Source organism: Trichechus manatus, unplaced genomic scaffold (genome assembly GCF_000243295.1).
Source record: "Trichechus manatus latirostris isolate Lorelei unplaced genomic scaffold, TriManLat1.0 scaffold00058, whole genome shotgun sequence".
NCBI lineage: Eukaryota > Metazoa > Chordata > Mammalia > Sirenia > Trichechidae > Trichechus > Trichechus manatus.
Genome location: NW_004443994.1, coordinates 11,507,286 through 11,530,796, shown reverse-complemented (window position 1 = coordinate 11,530,796; position 23,511 = coordinate 11,507,286). Strand labels below are relative to the sequence as shown.

Below are 23,511 nucleotides of genomic sequence, written 5' to 3'. Positions count from 1 at the left end.
GGTCTTAAAAGCTTGTAAGCGGCCATATAAGATACTCTACTGGTCTCACCCCATCAGGAGCAAGGGAGAATGAAGGAAACCAAAGACATAAGGGAAAGATTAGTTCAAAGAACTAATGAACCACAAGTACTACAGCCTCCACCAGACTGAGTCCAACACAACCAGATGGTGCCCGGCTACCACCACCAACTGTTCTGACAGGAATCACAGTAGAGGGTCCTGGACAGCTGGAGAAAAATGTAGAACAAAATTCTAACTCACAAAAAAAAAAAAAAGACCAGACTTACTGGTCTGAAGGAAACTGGAGAAACCCGAAGAGTATGGCCCCCAGATACCTTTTTAGCTCAGTAATGAAGTCACTCCTGAGGTTCACCCTTCAGCCAAAGATTAGACAGCCCCATAAAACAAAATGAGACTAAATGGGCACACCAGCCCAGGGGCAAGGAGGAGAAGGAAGGAGGGGACAGGAAAGCTGGCAATAGGAAACTCAAGGTCAAGAAAGGGAGAGTGTTGACATGTCGTGGGCTTGGTAACCAGTGTCACAAAACAATAATATGTGTACTAATTATTTAATGAGAAGCTAGTTTGTTCTGTAAACCTTCATCTAAAGTACAATTAAAAAAAAACAGAATTGGCTGTAATTCCTGAAGTGAGGATGGTGTCTATCATTTTGCTTCACAGAAACTTCAAAATTGCTCCTGTGTAAGCAGTTCAATAAGCTACTCTCAAAATCCAATACAAAAAACAACAAAAGTAACAAAACAAAAACACTGCCGCATTACTAAAAGATTCTTGTCTTCCACTTCATTTCACCAGCCCAAGTACAAATTCGGAGAAAAGATTCTTAAGTCCTGCCATTTCAAATTCCTTTTGTAACTCATCCAACGATGAATATTCCTTGACTTCAAATGCTGGAAACCTGCATATACAAGAGAAATTCATGGATATGCCTAGATTTGTCAGAGTGTAATTATCGATTCAGTTGCTTTTCTGTCTGCAATAGTACTAAATTATACCTTTTGTGTTCTGTCTGTACTTTTGTTTCAAACAGGACACTAATCATTTTCTCTTTGCATTTCTTTCCACTTGAGTCCACATCGACTTTGGAGGTTTTCTGAAGGATCAGGTACTCCTAAATGATAAAGCAGTATGTTAAATACATATTTTACTCTGAGTCTCAAAGTTTTAAAGGAGCCATAAACCTGCAGCTTATTTTCATGCACAAAGAGTAGTCTCTTTACTGAATCAAGCAGTTTAAGAGTTAAGTGCAGTTTTTACATACTTGGCAGCCTAAAGTTCTGGTGACTGCAGGAGTGAAGAGTGAGGTAATCAGACTAACCAAAAATCAAACCAGTTGTCTTCAAGTTGATTCCAACTCATGAATCTGGACTAGACCACCTAGTAACTCTGACTCTGGGCTGGATACTTAAACCCTCTGTCCTCAGTTACTTCCTCTATAAAACAAGAATCCTAACAGCATCTATCGCATGGGGGAGTTGTGATGATTAAATGAGTTACTATAAGCAAAGCATCTACAGGAATGCTTGGCATATAGTGCTATGGCACACTTAACAGCATACCTGCTGTTGTTATTATTATTACTAATGAGCATCTGAATGAAGTTAATAGGCATATAGCACTTATCACTTCAAATTGATGGTATCTATAAATATGTACCAGTACATTTTCAATCTTAGTATACCATCTTATACAAATGTAAGATATTTACATAAAATGCCACTTTAGAGACAGCTATTTAAAAAAAAAAAAAAAAACTCTTAGGAAAAGTATAATTTCTATATAATAGCAAAAGATTCAAGTTATATGAATAAATACTTGTTAATTAATTGACAGATCCAATCTGGGTAGCAACATCTGCAAAACAGCTGCACTTGGCCTAATATGCCTGAGTTGGCTTAAAGAAAAATCTGAGCCTTTTGGGGAAATATGAGCAAGGAAATCAATTTATATTCATTTTTGTCAGTCAGTATATTACTGAAAAGGATCAAATTTTATAGATACACTATAAATAACCTTAAAATATGTGGTTCATTTGTTAGGCCCCAACCCAGGATATATATTAAATTTGAATTATTTGTTGTACCTATACGCTGCAACCCAGCACTAATCGGTTTAATCAAATATTAAACTAGTTTTGTGGAAGAGTCCATCATGAAAAATGCAGGTCATTATTCTACAAATCTTTAAAATTATAGCTTGTACAAGCTAAATCTGTTTTAAATAAATTCAGTTGTAATTATTCCTGACCCAACCTATCTGAAAGCAAAAACTCCATTAAGTGATTTGTAGCTCTTTCAAGATTTAAAATAAGTAGTCTTCCTCATCTGGTTCTACTTAAAACAGCTTAGATGAGTTTAGAATGAGAACTTGAAAAATCTGAAGATGATCTGGAAAGCAGCTGCTGGGACAAGTCAGTCGGAAACTGAAAGTCAGGTAGGAGGTGACAAGCTGCCAGCCCTAATGATTCTACTTCTGTTAACATTACACCTTGGTTATAAGGGACAAGCTCTTCTTTCCAGGTACTACAGATATCAAATTAAAATGACAGAATGTATTTTTAACTGCCACAGTGTTAAATTTTTTGCAGACTACCCACAAATATACCCCTTGCCATGTCAACTGTGGAGAGCAATATTAACATGCACAAACTTTTAGTGCACATTTATAAAGTTGAGGCTTACAGCAAATTACAGAAACAACACTCATGTTTCTTATCACAGGGATTTTTCTTTATAATCTGTCACTTTCATAAAGTACCATGATTTTAAAAGTATAATCTTATGCTTATTCTACAAGCTTTGCAAGTTTGTAGTTGCAATTAGGAGCTAATGAAGACATTCTTAAGAAAATGAAGATCCATTAACATGGTAATAGTGAAAGCAGAAACAGCTGAATGATTAATCTGTCCCATTGTTATAAAACACACTCATAGATACACCATTTTAAGCAGAAAATAGTAAAATTCACATTCAACATTCAACTTTTTAGCACCTTGATGTTGTTTCTGTCTCCTTGTAGTAAAATCAGAATTATTTTACCCATGAACATCAGTCTTCCTGTCAGCCTTAAATCTGAAGCCCACTTCTCCACAGTCTTGATGTATTTGGTCTTTGCTCTCATGTGATCTAAATGCAAAAGAGTTATCCACAGTCCATCGTCCACAGTTATGCTCGGTGGAAAAGTACACTCTTCACTGCCACCTCCAGTTTCCGGTTGGTTGAGGATGTGTCTGAGATTCTGCTGAACCCAAAGAACAAGCTCGTGAACCATAGGTTCCGACAAAAGGTTCTTTGCTTGCTCAAGTAATTTCTCTTTCACCATCGCACACTGGGCCCTGGTCAGACATTCAGAGTTAACAGAGATACCAGGCAGACACAAAGGGTAAGTGACAGGTAAATGAAACACCAGTTCTAAGGGTATATCCACATCCGTAAGTCCTTCGGCTTTTGTGTGAATTCTGAACACCGTGCCATCTGCTTCTGGAAGGCATCCAAAAATAATCATTAGCTGCACATAATTCAATTTGAATGGGATATTAACAAGTTAAAATTTTTGATTCAAATGCCAATTTATTTTTCATGTGAAAACTTTGAGTTAATTTTGTACAGAAACACAAAATGCTAAGAAAGCCATGATTTACCGATTATTTCCTTCAACCACACACATGCGTTCATGCACACCAACATCCAGACTGAACAGGTACTTACATTTACTATTACCTCGTTGTTATTAAGAATTACCAGAAAGATTTTTCATCCCACAATTTTTTTCTACCCAGACCTAGTTGATAATTCTGGGAAGCCCCAATAAACTCTTAGGAACTATCAAAGAAGCAACCCAGTAATTACTTAACAAATTACACACTAAATCCAATGAAAGTCATTTTGTGCCAAGTTCAAGTCCAGGCAAACACTGGAATCCCATGTGACTGGAGAGCTGCAGAGAAACTGATGACTGCATATGGTACAGTAACTGCCTCAGTGAGCTCTTTTATTACTTCAAATCTGTTACATATGAACGTCCAACTTACATACAACCTGTAGTTATGAATTATTATGTTAAAGATGTTTTAGTGTAACTGGAAGTGTTTCATTTAATGTTTTTTATGTATAGAAAGGTATACGCTATATACTAGGACAAATATTTGACTAACTGATATTAGAGATGAACTGTACCTAACTATTCTGACTTACGTACAAATTCAACTTAAAGAGAGATTTAGGAACGGAACTTATTCATCATCTGGGGACTGCCTGTAATATCAGTGTAACATGAAGGTAGCAAGATACACTAAAAATGAGTGGACATCAATTCCGCCTCTGCTGGCTCCATAAGGTAAGGGAAGCAACCACAGGATATGAGATGAAATGCTCTGCTCTCAGATTTGCTCAGCTTCACCCCTCTGATGTGTTCCACACGACTTCATCCCACTTTTCAAAAAGTTGATAAAACGTCAGGCTGATTCATTCTGCAGGGAGCAGAAGAGCACAGATCATAAGAGCAGTGTAGAACAGACCTGGGTGCAGATGAATCTCTTTGAACCTAACTTGCCTCTCTCTACCGCTACTTCTTTCTCCACGTGCCCTTATTTTACTCTTCTTCACAAGAGAGGCAGTCAAATCTTCCTCATTTTCATACCTGGATTGCTGCTCAACAGCTTCAACAACTGAAACCTGAACATATTTCCACTTTAAACAACCTAACAGAACATTACCACTGCTTCCTAGCCATCTGATTCCATTTATACAAAAGCTGTTGTTACAGACACTGATTCCTACAGGACCAGACACATCTGTTACACAAGAGTTTTTCCTTAATAGAATCTGCAGTATCGACTGCAGAGCACTACTATTTTAGGACACTACCCTGAAACACAGGCGATTACTATTATAAATGCCATACTAAAATGATATATTGTAAATTTGTATTACATAAGTAAAATGTGTGCTGTATAAAGAAAAATTTTCCAAACCTAACTTAGTACATTTTTCTACAATCTGTCATTAGTTTCTCAAAATCCTTCTTTCTGTCAGAAGAAAACCTATTGGTCCAACATTCAGCATATGGTTGGTAGTTTTAATTCCTAGTTATGGTATATCTGAATTGGAGAAATCTTTAATTTGTCAGTCATTATGGGACAAATAACAGATGAGATGGAAGCACAACAGTGAGCTCTGATCTCATAAGCCAAGCCGACATGAGGTAACAAAACAGCCTTAGATTTTTTTATTAGTGTAGTCTGTGCTGAAGCAAATACCTCTTGTTACATTTGGATAAATAACACAGAAGTAGAACAAGATAGACATAGAATGAGAGAGCAAGCTATTTGGTTACACACTGTAACACTCTTACAAACACCAGATTTGTTTGGTTGGTTACCATCAGGAGTAAGTACATGGGCTAAATCACTATAACAAGGAATAGTAATATTCTTGGTCTATATCCTGATAGTATTAGGCATAATAAAATTTATTTTCTATTGTTTTACACACCTAAAAGGCAAAAGAAGGCCTCAGGCTATAATGTTGATGTACATTGTGTCTGCTCACTCTGGCAATGCAATTGATAACAACACTCTTACTTAATAACCTGGTGAAGAACCAGATGGTATCCAGCAGAAAACCAGCACCGTCAGTTTAAAGAGCCTGCAATGGCCACCATCTAGGAACTCGACTAAGTCCAGGGATTAATCATCAAAGTGTTACCTCAAATCTCTGATCAAAAGGAGGGAATGATTTAGGAAATAATATTGGAGTAATTATTCCTAGTCCTCGAGCATAGAGAATGTGACCCAGCTGGAGCTGGGCTCACAAGGGCTCACAACAACTCACAAGGACACATCAACTGGGCCCTGAGGTATAAAGACAATAGCTAAGATAATCTTGGAAAGTATCTTTTAGGGAACCTTTCACCTAAAGCCAATCAAATAGAATACAAAAGACTTCCCACATTTATCTTTTTCTATTAGCATTTAGTGAATAGAAATTTGTTGGACCAATGAAGACCCTCCTGACTGTCGTTACTGAAACCTGTACCAATGACTGTTATGAAAGATAATTCAAAATGTAGGATCACAATTTCTAGACAATCTGTGAAGCTTTCGATTGTTTTGCCCATTTGTAATGTTAATATATACTGATGGCTCTGTAATGGTTCCTTGGACTCGGGCAGACATGGCTATGGCAGCATGCTTGTCCGTTTTCCCATTCTTGCCTATTCTGTAATGTTCCTTGGACTCAGGCAGACATGGCTGTGGCAGCATGTTTGTCCATTTTCCCACTCTTGCCTATTCTGTAATGTTCCTTGGACTCAGGCAGACATGGCTGTGGCAGCATGCTTGTCCGTTTTCCCACTTTTGTCTGTTCTGTGGTACTTCCTTGGACTCGGACAGACATGGCTCTGGCAGCATGGTTGTCCATTTCCCACTTTTGCCTTTTTGAATATATGCCGAATAAAACTTTCTTTTTGCTTTACAAAAAAAAACCTTCTTTCTTCCACCGAGTTACTTACACTTTTAAATATTACTTTATCAAAACACACTTGTGACATCAGTACCTTTTGTTATGTGAAATGGATGTTATAAATAGACCTGTAGATAACATATGATCATTGGGCTAAATATACTCTCCAGAAATCATCTAGGGAGTCTACATCCTGTCTCAAAGGGGAGGTAAAATTTTTACAGGTTGTCTATCAGTAAACACTCACTGTGCACCTACTAGGCCCAAGGCACTGTACTAGGCTCTGAAGAAAAACAACGGGTAAGACCCAGATCCTGCTATATGACTCAATCCAACGTGTCATAATATGAAAAGGTTGACATATCCAAAGTAATCTTCTTCAACTGCTCTTTCTACACCTTAAATCTCTTTATAAATACACACTGAGTTGATCCTCATTATTTTCGGATTCCATACTTGCGAATTTGCCTACTCACTAATATTATAACCCCAAAATCAATACTTGCAGCACTTTCCCAGACATTTGCAAACATGCACAGAGCAGTAAAAATTTTGAGTTGCCCAATGTATACATTCCCAGCTGAGGTCAAACAAGGCAATGTTCTGCCTTCTTGTTTCGGCTCTCATACTATAAACAAGTGTCCTTTTCACAGTCTACTTAGTGCAAGTCTGTGCTTTTTGCTGGTGATGTTGTTGTTTAAAATGGCCCCCAAGCATAATTCTGAAGTGCTGTCTAGTATTCCTAAGCACAAGAAGGTTGAGATGTGCCTTACAAAGAAAACAGGTATGTTAGATAAGCTTCATTCAGGCATGAGTTATGGTGCTGTTGGCCATGAGTTCCACGTTAGTCAATCAAAACTGTGTATTAAATAAGGTGTCTTTAAACAGAAATACACATAAAACAAGGTTATGTTTTGAAGAACTGACGAAAATATTGTCAGCAGAGGCTCACAGCAAGCTAACCCTTTATTTCCCTTATGAGCAATGGTTCAGTATTTGCTAATTCAGTGTTTGCAGTGACTTTACTGAACCTAACCACTGCGAATAACAAGAATCAATTGTATATACATATAAATACAAACACACATAGTTGAGACATAATTCTCTATGGGTCTGACATTTCTGAAGGTCTTCTGAGCAAAGGGCACTGACAGCTTTGCTGAAGGATATCTGCATAACAGGCAGCCTTGGAAGCTGTCTCCAAGAGTGAGAGGGCAGATTTGTTTCCTGATCAGTATGATAAAGAAAACCTATTCCTCCAGGACAAAGGTTGGGCAGCATTGCTAGCTGCCCCCTTATGGGATTGGGGGTTTTGTAGCTCAGGGTTCCTCAGCTGAGACACAGATCCACTGAGTGTGCAGTGTCCACTTGGGCCACCTCCACATCTCCCCACGGGCTTGGGAGACAAGGGAAAGCTGATGCGAACATGAAGCTCATGCTGCCTGCTGTGCTGTGAGTAATAAACTGTCTAAATCCATTTGAGCTCACTGTCTCCTTAACCAGCCAACTCTATGGAAGTATACTAGCCAACCTAGCAGCTGCCGTAGTCACTGCTGCTTAGGAACTGCTTGTTTCTTGACAGTTATGTACATACTTTTTTCACTTGCTCTCTCTCTTTCATTCTTCTCTCTGAGAAAGACATGCCTTCCGCCCTTCCCACAGTGAACCCTACCATCTCTAAGATTTTGTTCCAGTTATTACCATTTCTCTTGTGCTTACACTTTCTATCCCTCCCTCTCTACTGTTTCCTTCTCCTCACAAAAATATTTACCATTTCCTTGTTCGGCTGCTAACCAAAAGCTCTGCAGTTCAAATCCACCAGCCACTCCTTGGAAACCCTATGGGGCAGTTTTACTCTGTCCTACAGGGTCTCTATGAGTCAAAATCCGACTTGACAGCAACAGTTTTGTTTTTTGGTTTTTGTTTTTTTTTTTTTTTTTTTGGTTTGTTCCAAAAAATAAAACCCAATGCTACTAATTCCCTTAAGCTATAGATTACTATTCTCTGTCCTTTCATTCTCGGTCTTAAAATATAAGTCTCACACCCTGCATCCACTTTCCCATAAACCAGCCTTTCCTTAAAGTACTTATACTGTGGCTTCTACCATCACTTCTCTCCGAAGCTTCTTTCTCAAACTTTACCAGTGACCTACTAACTGCCACAGTAGAAGAAAGGTTAACTGAGCAGGCTAGATTACTCAAACCCTGCACATCCCCCTACCCCCCCAAAAAAAGTCTTGTCTTCAGGACTGGCCCCTGGCCAGCTCCTAGGAGATGAGCTAAGAGCTGCAGGAATATTCTGCCCGATAAGAGTGTTTTTGTACGTCTGAGGCCTTGGGCCACACGGTACAGCAATGAAACCCGGGTCTCCCGCATGGAAGGCAAGAATTCTACCACTGAACTACCACTGCCCCCTCATTTATATATATATAACCCTGCTCAAAACAACTCCCTGCTGACAAAATACGATCTCCTCCATCGAACACCCGAGGTCAGCCACAATATAAAGGCCATTTACCATTCTAGCTTTTTTTCCTTACTCTTTTCTTCAACTAACCCACTTTACACAGTGCCTTGAACACAGTCTGTGTTTTCCCATCTCCAGGCCCTTGCTCTTGTTGGCCAGAAGGACCTTAACTCTCCACTTTCCACCTACTAGAATCTTTGTCGATCTTTAAGGCACCTCTCTAAAACCTGCCTTATGATTTCCATGGTACTTTGAACTTCTTTTATGGCATTTTTCATACTCAGAATTATTAGAGTTGAAACGTACCAACTATTTTCCCTATCACTGGAATATCTCAATATTCTTTTTTAAACAATAACCAAAAAGCAATGGGTTATTAGAAACTTTTAAATTTTACAGTTACACATCTCTTAGAATTATGCAGCTAGCTTATAAGCATGAATCTCACTGATGCAGAAGTCCTTGGTACCTGAGGTAAGCTAAACAATGGCCCCCAAAGATATCCACATCCTAACCTCCTGTGAATGTTACTTTATACGCCAAAGGACATTTGCAGATGTGATTAACTGAAGGACCTGAGATGGGGAAATTATCCTTGATTATTTGGGTGGTAATCACACCAACCCAAAACCCACTGCTGTTGAGCTGATTCCGACTCATAGCAATCCCATAGGGGTTCCCAGGCTGTAACTCTCTACAGAAGCAGACTGCCACATTTCTCTCCCACAGAGCCGCTGGTGGTTTCGAACCACTGACCTTTCAGTTAGCAGTCGATCGCTTTAATCACAAATGTCATAAAAGACATAGGGAGATTTGACCACAGAAAAAGATGGCAATATGACCACTGAAGCAAGATGCTTCGCTGATGGCTTTGAAGACAGAGTAAGGGGACACAAGTCAAGTAATGCAAGTAATGTAGCTCTAAAAGCTGGAAAAGGCAAGGACACGAATTCTCCCCAAGAGCCTCTAGAGAGAGCACAGCCCTGCCAACACCTTGATCTCTGCTCATGGAGACTGAATTCAGAATTCTGACCTCCAGAACTGTAAGAGAATAAACGTGTGCTGTTTTAAGTCACTAAGTTTTTGGTGAAGCCCTAGTGGCGCAGTGGTTAAGAGCTGGGCTAATTTGTTACACCAGCCACAGGAAACTAATACAGTGTCTGTGGCTACACAGCAACCTTTTCTACTCTAGCAAGAATCCTCTTGATGATGATGCAGTACAAATGCCCACCTATTCCTCCTCAGCGCAGCGAAATAACAGACCAAAACAGGCAGTCCTGGGAGATATAAGTCTTGAAAGCCTATTGAGCTGGTCACTCAAATCCTTACCAATTTTCATTTTTCTCTCTCAGTTATTTCCTGGTCCTAGTCAGCAAACAGAGCCCTGGTGGCGAAGTGGTTAAGAGTTTGGCTGCTAACCAAAAGGTCAGCAGTTCGAATCCACCAGTTACTCCTTGGAAATCCTATGCGGCAGTTCTACTCTGACCTACAGGGTCGCTCCCCAACCTGTCTGTCAATTTGTCGTACTGTGGGGGCTTGTATGTTGCTGTGATGCTGGCCTATGCCACCAGTATTCAGATACCAGCAGGGTCACCCATGGACAGGTTTCAGCTGAGCTTCACAATAAAGCAGACTAGGAAGAAGGACCTGGCAGCAGTCTACTTCTGAAAAGAATTAGCCAGTGAAAACCTTATGAACAGCAGCAGAACATTGTCTGATATAGTGCCAGAAGATGAGCCTTCCAGGTTGGAAGGCACTCAAAAGACGACTGGGGAAGAGTTGCCTCCTCAAAGTAGAGTTGACCTTAATGACGTGGATGGAGTCAAGCTTTCGGGACCTTCATCTGATGATGTGGCACGACTCAAAATGAGAAGAAACAGCTGCAAACATCCATTAATAATCAGAATGTGGAATGTACGAAGTATGAATCTAGGAAAACTGGAAATCGTCAAAAATGAAATGGAACGCATAAAGATCGATATCCTAGGCATTAATTAGTGAGCTTAAATGGACTGGTATTGGCCATTCTGAATCAGACAATCATATAGTCTACTATGCCAGGAATGACAAGGAGTTGGAATCAACCTGATAGCCAACTCTAGAAGCATGTATCCTACCTTCCATCCTCGTTTGTACTTATAATTAAACTGGCCCTTTTTTAACACTCGTATTATCAGTTTGATTTTTGTTTTCTTGTTTTTCCTCCTAAAAAACAAAACAATGTTGACCCTATATGCTGTAAGATTAACATCTTAGAAACAGTGGATTAACTGAAAAATAATTGTGCTCTAAATTTAATGCTAATCTCTGCCCTACCCTGGCCTACAAAAACTCTAGTCACTAACTTTAACTCACAAACCCATCATACTCAATAAACATTTACGCCCTACAGAGCTAAACCAAAAACTTATTGCCATCCAGTCGATTCCGATTCACAGTGACCCTACAGGACAGAGCAGAACTGCCCCCATATAGGGTTTCCAAGGCTGTAATCTTTATGGAAGCAGACTGCCACATCTTTCTCTTGCAGAGCAGCTGGTGGGTTCAAATAGTCAACCTTTTTGGTTAACAGCTGAGCACTTAACCATTGCACCACCAGGGCTCCTTATCCTAGGAAGCTAATGCCCTAGAAAACTAGAATTCTTACAGATTACAAGACTAGACCATTTTGATCTGTCCTAAAGACACTACCAAAAGATGTAGGTCTTACCTTCTGGTTAATGTTCACATACACATTTATTACAGTTTTTTTACTAAGTCACTCTGCCTTACCTTATAAGTGGATCAATTTCATAACTAACTAAAACACAAACTGAAATAGGCTTCAAAACTTATTCTTACAAATACATGACAGAAAACATGCTCCTAACCACACTCCAAACAGAAACTCAGACTATGAAAACTGAACTCCCAGTTCCACACTAAAAGTTATTTGTAAGGTCTCCCTCTACTTCATAGTCTACAACACACAATACAAGCTCAAGAAATGCTGTCCTACGACAAAAGACAATGGAAGAGAAAATGCAAATAAAGAGAATGAGTTCTTCACCATTCATATAGCGCCCATTAAGAAATCATTTGCCTACCACATACAGCTGATTTTCTCTATACTTGCCTTTCTTCTCCCTGCCCCCACCTCAATTTTTACATACCCTTAAAGCAGGACTAACGACACCTAACAACAAAGCAAGACTTTAGCAAAAACCACTAGGAAGCCCAACACCCTCCCATACTTCACGTGCACTGGATTATCTTTCCTCCTCCTCCCAGGCCACTCACTGCAAGTACCCTTACACTAGTGCTTGTTGGTATGTTTCAGCTGGACTTTTATATATAGGCTTAAGATATGGTTACAAAAAACAATTGAAAATAAATGAAGCTAAAGTGAAGTGAAGTTCAAGGCTGAACCAGTTTTACAGAGGTGAGCTCAGCACTCAACAGGTAACAAGAGCTGATCAGACGATGTGTTACAGTCAGGATTCATTTTACAAGAGGGCTCAATCCAATCGGAGCGCTAGTGTTAGAAGAACACGAAACCTCACTCTGCAGCTACTGTGGAAACACATTACAGATGTATTAAACATCTCCTACTTTACCAGTTTGGAATCTATAATTTCCAGAGACTCAACTCCTACATAAAATGGACATTGACTATAGCTATGTAATCTCTGGAATGCTCAATTTCCCCATCAGGAAAACCAAGATAAATAACAAACGATACCAATTTCACCTATCTTGTAGATACGTACACACAAACATCCTCTTCAGAATTTCTCTGAACATAATTTGCGTCATGCCCGTGTCCTTTCTCTGGGTGCTCGCTATTGCTTCTCTCTCTCTGGACAGTGTTATCCTTGCTCTCTAACAATTGTTTCCTGAAGCTGCAGCACCAACTCTATCAAGGAACAATGGGTTAATGCACAATGCAGTGCAAGGGTCCATACACTCTGGAGCCTGCTGGTTATTTAAACAGACTGAGCATGTTGTCTTCTCTGTAAAATAAGGCTAAGAGTACCTCTCACCGAGCAAGATGTACTGGAGTATCAGGCACATGGTAGGTGACTCCATTAAACTGGTACCTAGACTGACAGTACCACACAAGGAGGGACAGGACATCTCTGACTTGACCCACGCGCAGCCCTCCCTGGTAGACAGGAGTGTGGGGGCTTACAGAATTTGCACCCATAAGACATAGTTACACCTGGTGCTTTTTACTATGATCTTACTATAACCATTGTAAAGAGGCCACAGTATAGAGAAGTCTTTAAAATTCTCAGCATAAATTAACCCAGCTAAACTGAATCCAATTACGCAGCCTCTTCAATTTTATGGCCTTAATAGTTGACCCCTGGGTTGGAGCCTGAGCCCTCCTGGGCTATCTTGTCACCAGAAGTGCAATCCCTCTGTAACATTCTCCTGATTCCAGTGGCAACAGGGAGAGCTTATTTGGGGAAGGCTAGGGAGCAAGTGAAGGCATTCTGAGTGTCCCGGTATTGTATTCTGAAGCTGCCATAACAAAGTACCACAAATTGGGTGGTATAAAACAAGAGAAATTTACTCTCTCAGTTTTGGAGGCTAGAAGTCTAAAATCAAGGTGTTGGCAGGGCCATGATTTCTCTGAAAGCTCCAGGAGACGATCCTTCCTTGCCTCTTTCCTAGTTTCTTGTGTTTGCCCAGCAATCCTTGGCGTTCCTTGGCTTGCAGCTGTATCACTTGATTCTCTGCCTTTGTCTTCACATGTCCTTCTCCCCGTGTCTCTGTCTCCAATTTCCCTCTTCTTATAAGGACACCAGGTACTGGATTCAGGCCCACGCTAATCCAGTAGAGGAGACCTAGTGGCACAACGGTTAAGCACTCAGCTGCTAAACAAAAGATTGGCAGTTCGAACCCACCCAGCAGCTCTGTGGGAGAAAGACATGGCAATCTGCTTCCATAAAGATTACAGCCTAGAAAACCCTGTGGGGCAGTTCTACTCTGTCACAAGGGGTCGCTATGAGTCAGCTCCTAACAACAACTCATCCAGACTGACCTCATCATAACTTGATTACATCTGCAAAGACCCTATTTCCAAATAGGGTCACATTCACAGGTACCAGGCGTTAGGACTTGATCATATCTTTTTGGGGACCACAATTCAACCCACGACAAGTATCAAGCTTATATCCTCCAACTCAACCTGACAGTGACAGCAAGAATGGCAGCCAGTTCCCTACCTACCACCCTTTATTCTGGTCTGGTAAAGAGGTCCTTACCTTGCCTTTAATTCCCAGCTGTCAACATCAAACATCCCTATTTCAGTCACTGAATTGTTCTACTCTCCAATGAACCTTTCAGCAACAAAATGTCCTACGTTGTTACACTGACTTCTTTTATAATTCAATTACTTATTGATGCCAGAACACTGAATTAAATTAATTAGGAGGCATGGCTTGAAAGACATGCTCAATTTAACAGCAGACAAAGGGTTCACAGTGTTCTCAGTATTTAAAAAAACTGCTATCTTTTTTCTATGCTTATTTTTGGGGGGGTTTCTCTGACAAGTCAGCAGTGTACTCATGACCCAGACCACTACCGCACCATCCTGTTTAAGGTATGATAGAAAAAGCACGGGTTCACTTTTCCAGGACATTCCCAGTTGAGCCACAGTAAAGGAATTTAGGAAAACAGATGATCCTTTCAATTAGCTGCCTCAGGCAGACATAATTATCAATAAAGAGAGCAAGGCAGGCAGAAAATGATATCGTAGAATCAGGAATGCTATCCAATCAGAAGAGGGGATGACAAGAAAGCATTTTAAAAAATAAAAAAAAAGAGTAAACCTTTTCATATAGATTGTAAACAATTGTTTCAAAAAAATACAAGACAGGCTAAGAACTAAAAGGAAAGCAGCAACAGTACAGTAATAGGTTCGCAGTGCCTGAATATAACGTGCTCCGTGAACGTGTGTGGGCGAGCGAATGCAAGAAAAAATAAATGAAAAGGAGTCAATTCTCGATATGTGTGTGAATAACATACCACGTGGATGCCATAAAAATATCTTAATTCTAGACGGCTTTCTCACAACATCCAGCCCATTTTAGACTACCTTCTTAAAGGTCAACCAATATATGATCAGAAAGCCAATTTTAACAGTAGTTGAAACATAACATTAGAAGGGTAAATCCCATGCCCCCAAATTTACATAAAGCATTTGAAAGCTAAGTGAAAATTGAGAATTATCTGCATCACTGCACTTCTTCATAAACTGAGTTTGTTTTGTTTAAATAGAAGCCACAGACTGGGACAGAATAAGTTTTAGTTATCGCTAAAAAATATTCAAAAGAAACTTTCTAGGCTATTTAAGCTCCTAGAAGACATGGGCAATGCCTTCCTCATCTTTGAACCCCTGTCCATGTTTGCAAGAAGTTGGGATTCAAAATACGTGCACTGAATGAATTAATGCTCTTTTCGGGGAAGAGCCTCTAACTGGCAACCACCTTTTAGCAGGCTAAAAAAAGTCTGCAGAAACAAGCCATCACTTGCAAGCATAAGGTTCAACAAGTTGTTGTTAGCTGCCATGGAGTCCCATCTGACTGATGGTGATCCCAAGCACAGTGGTAGGAAATGCTCCAGCGTAACGGCACTATCCCTATGAAGGCTGCAGATCGGACGATTGTGGGTTTTTGCTGGCTCATTTTCAAAAGTAGAACACCAGGCCTTTCTTCCTAGTTGTCTTATTCCGGAAGCTCCACTGAAACCAGTTCAGCATCATAGTAACACACAAGCCTCCACTAACAGACAGTTGGTGGCTGCCCATGAGGTCCACTGGCTGAGAAGGTCTCCTGCATGGAAGGGGAGAATTCTACCACTGTTGAGCACAGGTTTAATAATTCATTCAACATTTACTAACTACCTACCACGTGCCTGTTCTAGGTGCCTGAGGTTTTGCAACTACAAAACAGACGAGGTCCTCGCTCCTATACAATTAAAGACAACCAAATACCCATATATAGTTAAAACTGTGGTGAGTGCTACGAAGTTAAAGAACGTAATGCAATTTGGGGAAGCTGAATTTAAGCTAGGGACGTCAGGACAGGCCTCTTTTAGGGTGAGATCTGAAGGATAAATAGTTGGCCAGGAAAGCGTGGGGTAGAAGATTCAGGCCGGCGGGCACACACAGCTCAAGCGCAGGGCAAGCAGTTGGGCGGGTTCAGAAATGGGACCAACGCGGGACAGAAGGGGCGGAATGCCACCGCAGACATGGACACCTTGTTCTTCGTTCACTGCAGAGATGCGAACACTCTATTCACGTTTTAGGGGGTCGCCTCACACTCCAGTCCCCGGTGTGTGTCATTTCATTCATTCAACTAAAACGGCTGCCAGGTGTGGGCCCCATTCCTTTCCGCCCCGCGCGGGGAGGAGGAAGCGGCGAGGACCCCGCCCCGGGGCAGGGAGCCCAGGCTGGGAGAAGGGGCGCCGGGGAGAGCACGGGCGGCCAGTGCGTCGGAGGGCGCCTAGTCCCTCGGCGCGGGAATAGTCACCTGAGCGGTTCAGCACCTCCCACTCGTCCTGCCCGCAGAAAATCGCGGCCAGGGCCGACAGTTCGTCCCGCACAGGCTCGGCCATGGCCGCGCGACCCTGCCGTTTCAGACACCGCCCCTTCCGCCACCGCCGCCGCCACCGCCGCCGCCGCCGCCGCCCGTGCCTCCACCGGCCCAGAGCAACGCGGCCAAGCCGCCACCGGAGGGCGCCCCGCACCTCCGCAGCGCGCGGCGGGCCGGCGGGAAGGGGGCGGGGCCGCGGCGCAGGACCCGGAGGGAGCAGGATGGAGATGCCTTAGGCGTCCGGCCCGGCAGCCCCATTGAGGCCCACTGCGGCATACTAACTCCAGAAGGAAGGCTTAGTCCCTGGTTTAGGATTTTTTTCGGAGTCCTAAGGAGCCATGGGGGAGCCCTAGTGGAGCAGTGGTTAAGAGTTGGCTGCTAACCAAAACGTCGGTGGAGTCCACCAGCTGCTCCCTGGAAACCTTGTGGGGCAGTTCTGCTCTGTCCTGTAGAGTCGCTACTAATTGGAATCCACTCGAGGCTAAGGGGTTTGTTTGGTTTTTGGCTTAAGGAGCCCAGTGGTTCAGTGGTTGAGTGCTGTCTACTAACTGAAAGGCCAGCAGTTGGAACCCATCAGCCGCTGTATGGGAGAAAAGACCTGGTGATCTGCTTCGTAGATTACAGACTAGGAAAACCCATTGGGTCAGTTCTACTCTGTCACTTAGGGTGACTATGAGTTGAAATGACTCTAAGGACTCACAACAACAACAAAGCCCCCGCTCAGGGTCTTTTTTTAGAGGGGACCATCCCGCTCCTGTTGCTTTCCTGAGCGAAGAGAAGCCTCCCAGGAAAGCCCCAAATCCTCTTAACTTTGTAGCCCCAGAATTTGAACATTCACCATACCCTCGCCTAGAGTTGGCCTTGGGCTACTGGGGTTAGGGACGCACAGGGCAAAAGGAACTTGGCTCACAGAGATCCCACAACTTTTGTTTGTATCAGAAATAACATTTCATGAGATAAATTGGGCAATTTCGGTGGCTACACAGTACTGTCATTGACCTACAGAAATCAGAAAGAACTTGGATAATTTTAAGACTCTGAATCATCATCACGATTCCCAGTGTTGCTAAAAAGAGGTTTGAAAAAGGAAAAGATTCTGGCTTCTGAGAACAGAAAGGAAATCTAACAACATAGACTGCAGGGAGAATGCTTTTCAGAGGATGCCATGGGATTTCAGTGACCCCAAGTAATCAGGAGCACTGCTGTGCATATAATTGGAAAGACAAAGGTTTATTTAAACTCATAATTATCTCTGATGTGGCCAATTTGTTGTGTTTTTTTTTTTTTTTAAATGACTCCTTTGAGTCATTTCCAAAAGCAGCGGTTCATAATTAACTCTTAGAGATTTTGGAGCAAGAGAGTGAATTTTTAATTTAAAGTATTAACTTACTTGATTTTCGTTTGAAGTCCAACGTTGGTTTTAAAAGTGGCAAGAAATATTCATTTAGGTATTTGATTTATTTATTAAAGATAATTATGAAATAATCAAATCTCAAATTTTGTATCCCAAATTCAATTTAAGTAATATGTTTGGCCTCTCAGTTATGAATGCATCAAATAAGATAAACAGCAAGACTCCACCTGTCAGAAATATCAGGAGGCAGTCGCTGAAGCCTGCTGTCAGCAAGGGGTCCGTGGAAATTGATGTAAGAGTGCATCAATCTATTTAAAATTTTCTTGTCAACAGATTTCTTCTTTGCTCTTCCTTTCTCCCTGGATTTCTCAAACTGCTTTTCATACTTCATTTAGCCTGTTTAAATAAAGAAGTCGGTGTGAATGTCTTTTAAATTGACACTATCGTAAGGCACCGAAGTCCCGTGAATGTGTTTCAGCACTCTGACATTTGGAAGTAATGATCACAGAGACAGCATAACGTCAGCTTGATATTTCTCACACTATGAAAATATCAGCTACATGTCAAATATCTGAAGTCCACCTTCATGTAATAAATTTTCTTGTATTCACAGGCTACTGAAAATTCTAAATATTTAAAATGTGGAATGAATGTCTACAGTTAGAGCATGGCCTCTCTTTCTCTGTCTCTCTCGTTGTATGATTTGCTAGAACAATATTATTTGTATATAAAACTTTTCTAAATATTTCCTTCCCCATTTAAGTTTAAAATCTCTCACCTCCATTTTGAACCACTAGGCCAGGAGATAGTTCTTTTTACTTTTCTAGGAACACACTTCTCACTTCCTCATGAGTAGTAGTATATTGTTATTGCTGTGTGCTGTTGAGTTGATTCTGACTCATAGCAACCGTATAGAGTAGAACTGCCCCTTAGGGTTTCCTAGGCTGTCATCTTTATGGAAGCAGACCACCAGGTCTTTTCTCCCATGAAGCGGCGGGTAGGTTCAAACCACTGACCTTTTGGTTAGCAGCCGAGCACCGAGTAATATATAGACTTAAATATTCAACTCTAAGTCTGAAATTTTAAGTCAAAACCCACTTGAGCATAGAAATGAGAACACACAATTTTAAGAATATTAGGAGAGGTTAAGTGTTAGCATCATGTCTAAAAGCTGAGAATCATAATACTAAAATGGTTAAGTGTGAAAAGAAAAATTATCATATTAAGACTCTGAGAAAAGTAAAATTGCTTTCAGGAACCACTAAGAATAAAGAACAAGAGAGGCATCAAATGCCAACTTGCTAAATGAACCTGAACTCCAAGAAGCGGTGCTACTGGTTCTGTCTAAAGGGTTCCTGTGTTTACTTATTTCACAAAATGTTCTTGGGTACAGACTGTTGACCTGGCTGTACAAGATACGGAGATGAAAGTGACAAGTCCTCACTCTCAAAGACTTCAGTCTAGACAAATCACCACAGTGTCAATTACAAAGTCTTTTACCATAGCTGTATGCTGAGGGTACAAGAATTGCCACATTTTCTTATTGGGGTAAATTTCAATATCATGGTTTAGGGGGAAAGAATGGGGTAAGGAGTAGCATGTACCTCCCACAACTTCCCAGAAGAGAAATACTTTTGTAATGCCCAAAAACATAGTAGGACTTCCAAAAGCACGTAAAACCAGTGATGTCAATTGGCCACAGTTCCTTGTGCTCTTTTACAAGGTACAAGTCACAAATGTATTTTCAGCAAGATAACAAAGTAAAGCAAATAAGATCTGTGGAAATTTGAGCATGACTCTGTGATCATACCCTTTTGTGGAAAGATCCACCTCAACCATGTCAAAATAATCTGCAAACAAACCCATTGCTGTTGAGTCGATTCCAACTCATAGTGACCCTATACTCCCCCCAAAATATTAGTTACACTTCACCTATGACAGACATCTTGATTCTTATGCCTGAGCAAATACCAAAACAGTTCCGACTTGATTTGTGGGAAACCATCCATCTGGCACAGGTCTACTGAGCTAAAAGTTCTAATGACTTATCAGTGTTACACAAATAAATCCTTGGTATCATTAGGGTTTTAGACTTTGTCTGGTTAAAACAACACCCAACACTTTATTTTAGTTACTGATGTAAATGGAGTATTTGTATTTATTATATTTTCCCAGTGTGTGTTACTAGCATACCCAGTTTGTATTATTTGAGGTGGAGTTGAGGATTGTGTAACTTTAAAAAAAAAAAATCTCTTTCTCCAAACTCATAAAGGGACTATAAATGAGTAAACTCTGCCATTTTTGCAAAATTAATTCATAGTGGTTAAAAATGGAAAACGAAAGTTATATCAAAGACCCATGACTATGATTAGGAAAATTAGACCTGGGTGTCTTTTTTAAAAGTAGTGGAGGCTCTAGGAAAAGACGTGTTAGATACAAAGAGAGGGAGGAAAGAAGGCAAGGAGGGAAAGAGAAAGAAAGAAAAAGAAGGGGGAGGAAGAAGAAGAAAGAGGAAATGCAGGGGAGATAGGAAGATAAACACTTCAGAGGACAGTAAGAAAATGAGGTGAAGGAAACCATGAGTTAGCAATTTGGCTTAATTTCTAGAAGAAATAAAAAAGGTTTGATTCACCTGCTTTTTAAATAATAAAGATAACTGAAATTTTACTGAGTAATAATATGAGGTCTGGGTTTTTGTTTTGTTTTCAAAATAATACAGGAAAGGGGAAGAGGCTGGAGGTATGGACAGGGCAGGGTTAGCCGTGGGTTAATGATTGTTGGAGCAAAGAGATGGGCTCATAAGCGTTCAGTATGCTATTCTGTCTACTTTTGTGTATTTCAAATTCTTTATAATAAAAATTTTAAATTAAATTTTAAAATTATTCAGTAAATAATACAACAAGGTATTTGGGTTTTGCATAATGCTTAATTAAGGGGAAAAAGACAGAAATAAATGGAAAACATAGGGAGGAAGAGAGAACAGAACCAGAGCTAAACAGAACAGAGTTAGCGGAAGATATTAAAAGACAGAAGAAACAGGTCCTGGAGTGATATGTTAAACAAATGTATGATTTAGGATCAGGTTTAGGTGAGAAAAGCATAGAGCATAACACTTCAGTGACTTTAACAAGATAGAAGATACACATTTAAGTCTGGAGTTAGCCAGGCTGGGGACTTTGGTGCTCCACAGTGTCAGGATCCAGGCTCCTTGTACGTTACAGCTTTGCTATGCTTGGTGGAACAGTGGTTAAGAGTTCGGCTGCTAGCCAAAATGTTCTTAGTTCAAATCCACCAGCTGCTCCTCAGAAACCCTATGGTGCAGTTATACTCTGTCCCATAGGGTCGCTGTGAGTCGGAATCAACTCAGTGGCAACAGGTTAGGTTTTTTGGTATGCACAGCTTTGGCTCCCAAGGTCATGTTGTGGCCAAGGGTGGCCACTGGAGCCGCAGCTGCCGTGTCTACATGCAGTCTGGAGAAAGAATATCCCAGCTGAAAGTGGGGCTAGAAAATGTTATTTGTATTCTGGGACGCCATGTATCCAGTTTAAAATGGAGGAAGAAATGAAGTATTATAATTATTATGATTATTATTGCTTTCTTATGATGGAAGAAAGAGAAAACACTGTTAGGAAACAGCTGGCAGTCCACATAAAGTTGAGCTTTAGTCAAGAAATTGTCACTAACATTAACTCTTCTGAGCTCACCTTTCCCTCATCCTTTAGTCTCCCCACCCCCACCCTACTCTTTACCTCATTGCCCTGTTTTATTTTTAATAACCATTACCATTATCTGAATTACCTTGTTTGTTTGGTTACGTGTGTCTTGTGGTTGTTCTACAGAGCAGGATCAAACCCCCTTTCACTAACACCACCGAATTGATTCGGATGTCAAGAGTGGTTAATACCATACTGCCCCGAGAGTGTATGCAGTGGTGCTCTTACACACTGGTAAGAGCAGGGCAATTCTAATTGGCTTCAAAGAAGGGAGGGGCGAGTGGCTTTCGTGTTTGTTGTGGTTGGGGCCAGGGAGAGGGTCTCCCTGCATGCCACTGGTGGCTTGAATACCCCTGCCAGTGCCAAGGAAGGGAGCGCCCAGACTCTCTTGCAACTTGTTCAGATGTGGAACAGAAGGGGAGAGGGGAAGCGGGGGGCTTGAAAGCTGTCAGTGGTCAGACATCAAAAATGGAGTCAGATTCTTTATTACAACGTGTTTATTGTCTTCTCCACTAGAGTTTAAATTTCTAGAGCAGGGCCCCTATCAGCCTTGTCATCTCTATGTTCTCCACATCAAAAACAATGCCTGACAAAAAAGAAATTCTATAAATATTTGTCGAGACAAACTCTTGGCAAAGTTCCCAAGTTCTTCATACGAGCACTTTTTTGACAAAGAGTTACCAAACACCCACTATGTGCTAGGCAATTTACTAGGTCTCCGGCATATCATGAATGAATACAACACAGTCACTGTCCTCCAAGAGTTCAAAATCTAATTCCACCCCTAATGGGATGCTGATGTCCTGCCACGTGAAGGGAGGGAAGCTCGGTTCGGCAGTTGTGTTAGAGATTCCCCATCATAGATTAAGGGGAGGAGGGGGAAAGCTTGAGGAAAAGGTGACTGGAAAGACAGATCTCTGCCTTCATTCTTCAACAGCATTTATTGGGCACCTAACATGTGCCAAGTATTGTGCCAGGTCCTGGGGAAGCTGTGGTTAGCAACATAGCCTCTTGATGTCATAGTGTACTGGGGGAAACAGACCATAAAAGAACAGACATTGATAATCTGCAGCCTGTTGAAGTCATGGGAGTAGAAGAAATTGCCTGCCTGCAACTCAAGAATTTCACGGTGCTGGTGATGTGTTCCCCAGCAATTGAAACAGAGAAGCACTGTTTTGTCAGTCTAACACAATCTGGATCAAAACAATAGTCCTTCTGTGGTGGTGTTTGTGTATTTCCCTATTGTTTTTCACTTTTTCATTTTGTTTTGTTTTTAGTGGGGCAGGGGGTGCGGATCAAGTCAAGGAAACGGGAAAAAATTTCCTTTGTGGTACTGTTACCACCTGGAAGGAATTCTAATTCTCACTCTCTCTCTCTCATCCCTACTCTCTCTTTCTCTCACGTCTCCTCTCTGACCTCCACTCTGTCTTTTTTTTTCTTTTTAAGTTTTTTTATTGTACTTTGATGAAGTTTACAGAATAGTTTCCCATTAAACACTCAGTACATGTATTGTTTTATGGCATTGGTTAACAACCCCACGACATGTCAACACTCTCCCTTCTCGACCTTGAGGACATTTTTTTTTTGGTGAAAATATACATAGCCAAAGTTACACCATTTTGAAAGTTTCTACATGTACAACTCAGTGACATTGATTACATTCTTCCAGTTATGCCGCTATTCTCACTATCCTTTTCCAAATTATTCCATCACCATTATCTTCAGCTCACTGTCCCCTAGGCCTCCCATCAAACCTTTTGAGTTGCTGTTGTCAATTTGATCTCACATAGATAATTCTTTTTTTTTTTTAACCTTAAATGAAGGTTTGCAGAACAAATAGTTTCTCATTAAACAGTACACATATTGCCCTATGACAATGGTTAACAACCCCATGACATGACAACACTGTCCCT

General features: G+C 41.0%; 1 protein-coding gene across 2 annotated transcripts; it reads right to left on the bottom strand.

The window, feature by feature from the left end:
- Positions 1 to 513: 513 nt before the first annotated feature.
- On the bottom strand, positions 514 to 16,600 carry RWDD3 (RWD domain containing 3). 2 transcript variants are annotated; one of them, XM_004378771.2, is made up of 4 exons: positions 16,469 to 16,600; positions 3,013 to 3,500; positions 1,017 to 1,132; positions 514 to 919 (listed from the first exon to the last, which is right to left on the bottom strand). In XM_004378771.2, exons 1-4 carry the CDS (start codon positions 16,551 to 16,553, stop codon positions 805 to 807), a joined length of 804 nt encoding a protein of 267 aa, XP_004378828.1. In that variant the 5' UTR covers positions 16,554 to 16,600; the 3' UTR covers positions 514 to 804. The 2 variants fall into 2 exon arrangements, with proteins under 2 accessions (XP_004378828.1, XP_023589242.1); XM_023733474.1 differs by lacking the exon at positions 514 to 919 and having other exon boundaries at positions 962 to 1,132; positions 3,060 to 3,500; positions 16,469 to 16,553.
- Positions 16,601 to 23,511: the final 6,911 nt, after the last annotated feature.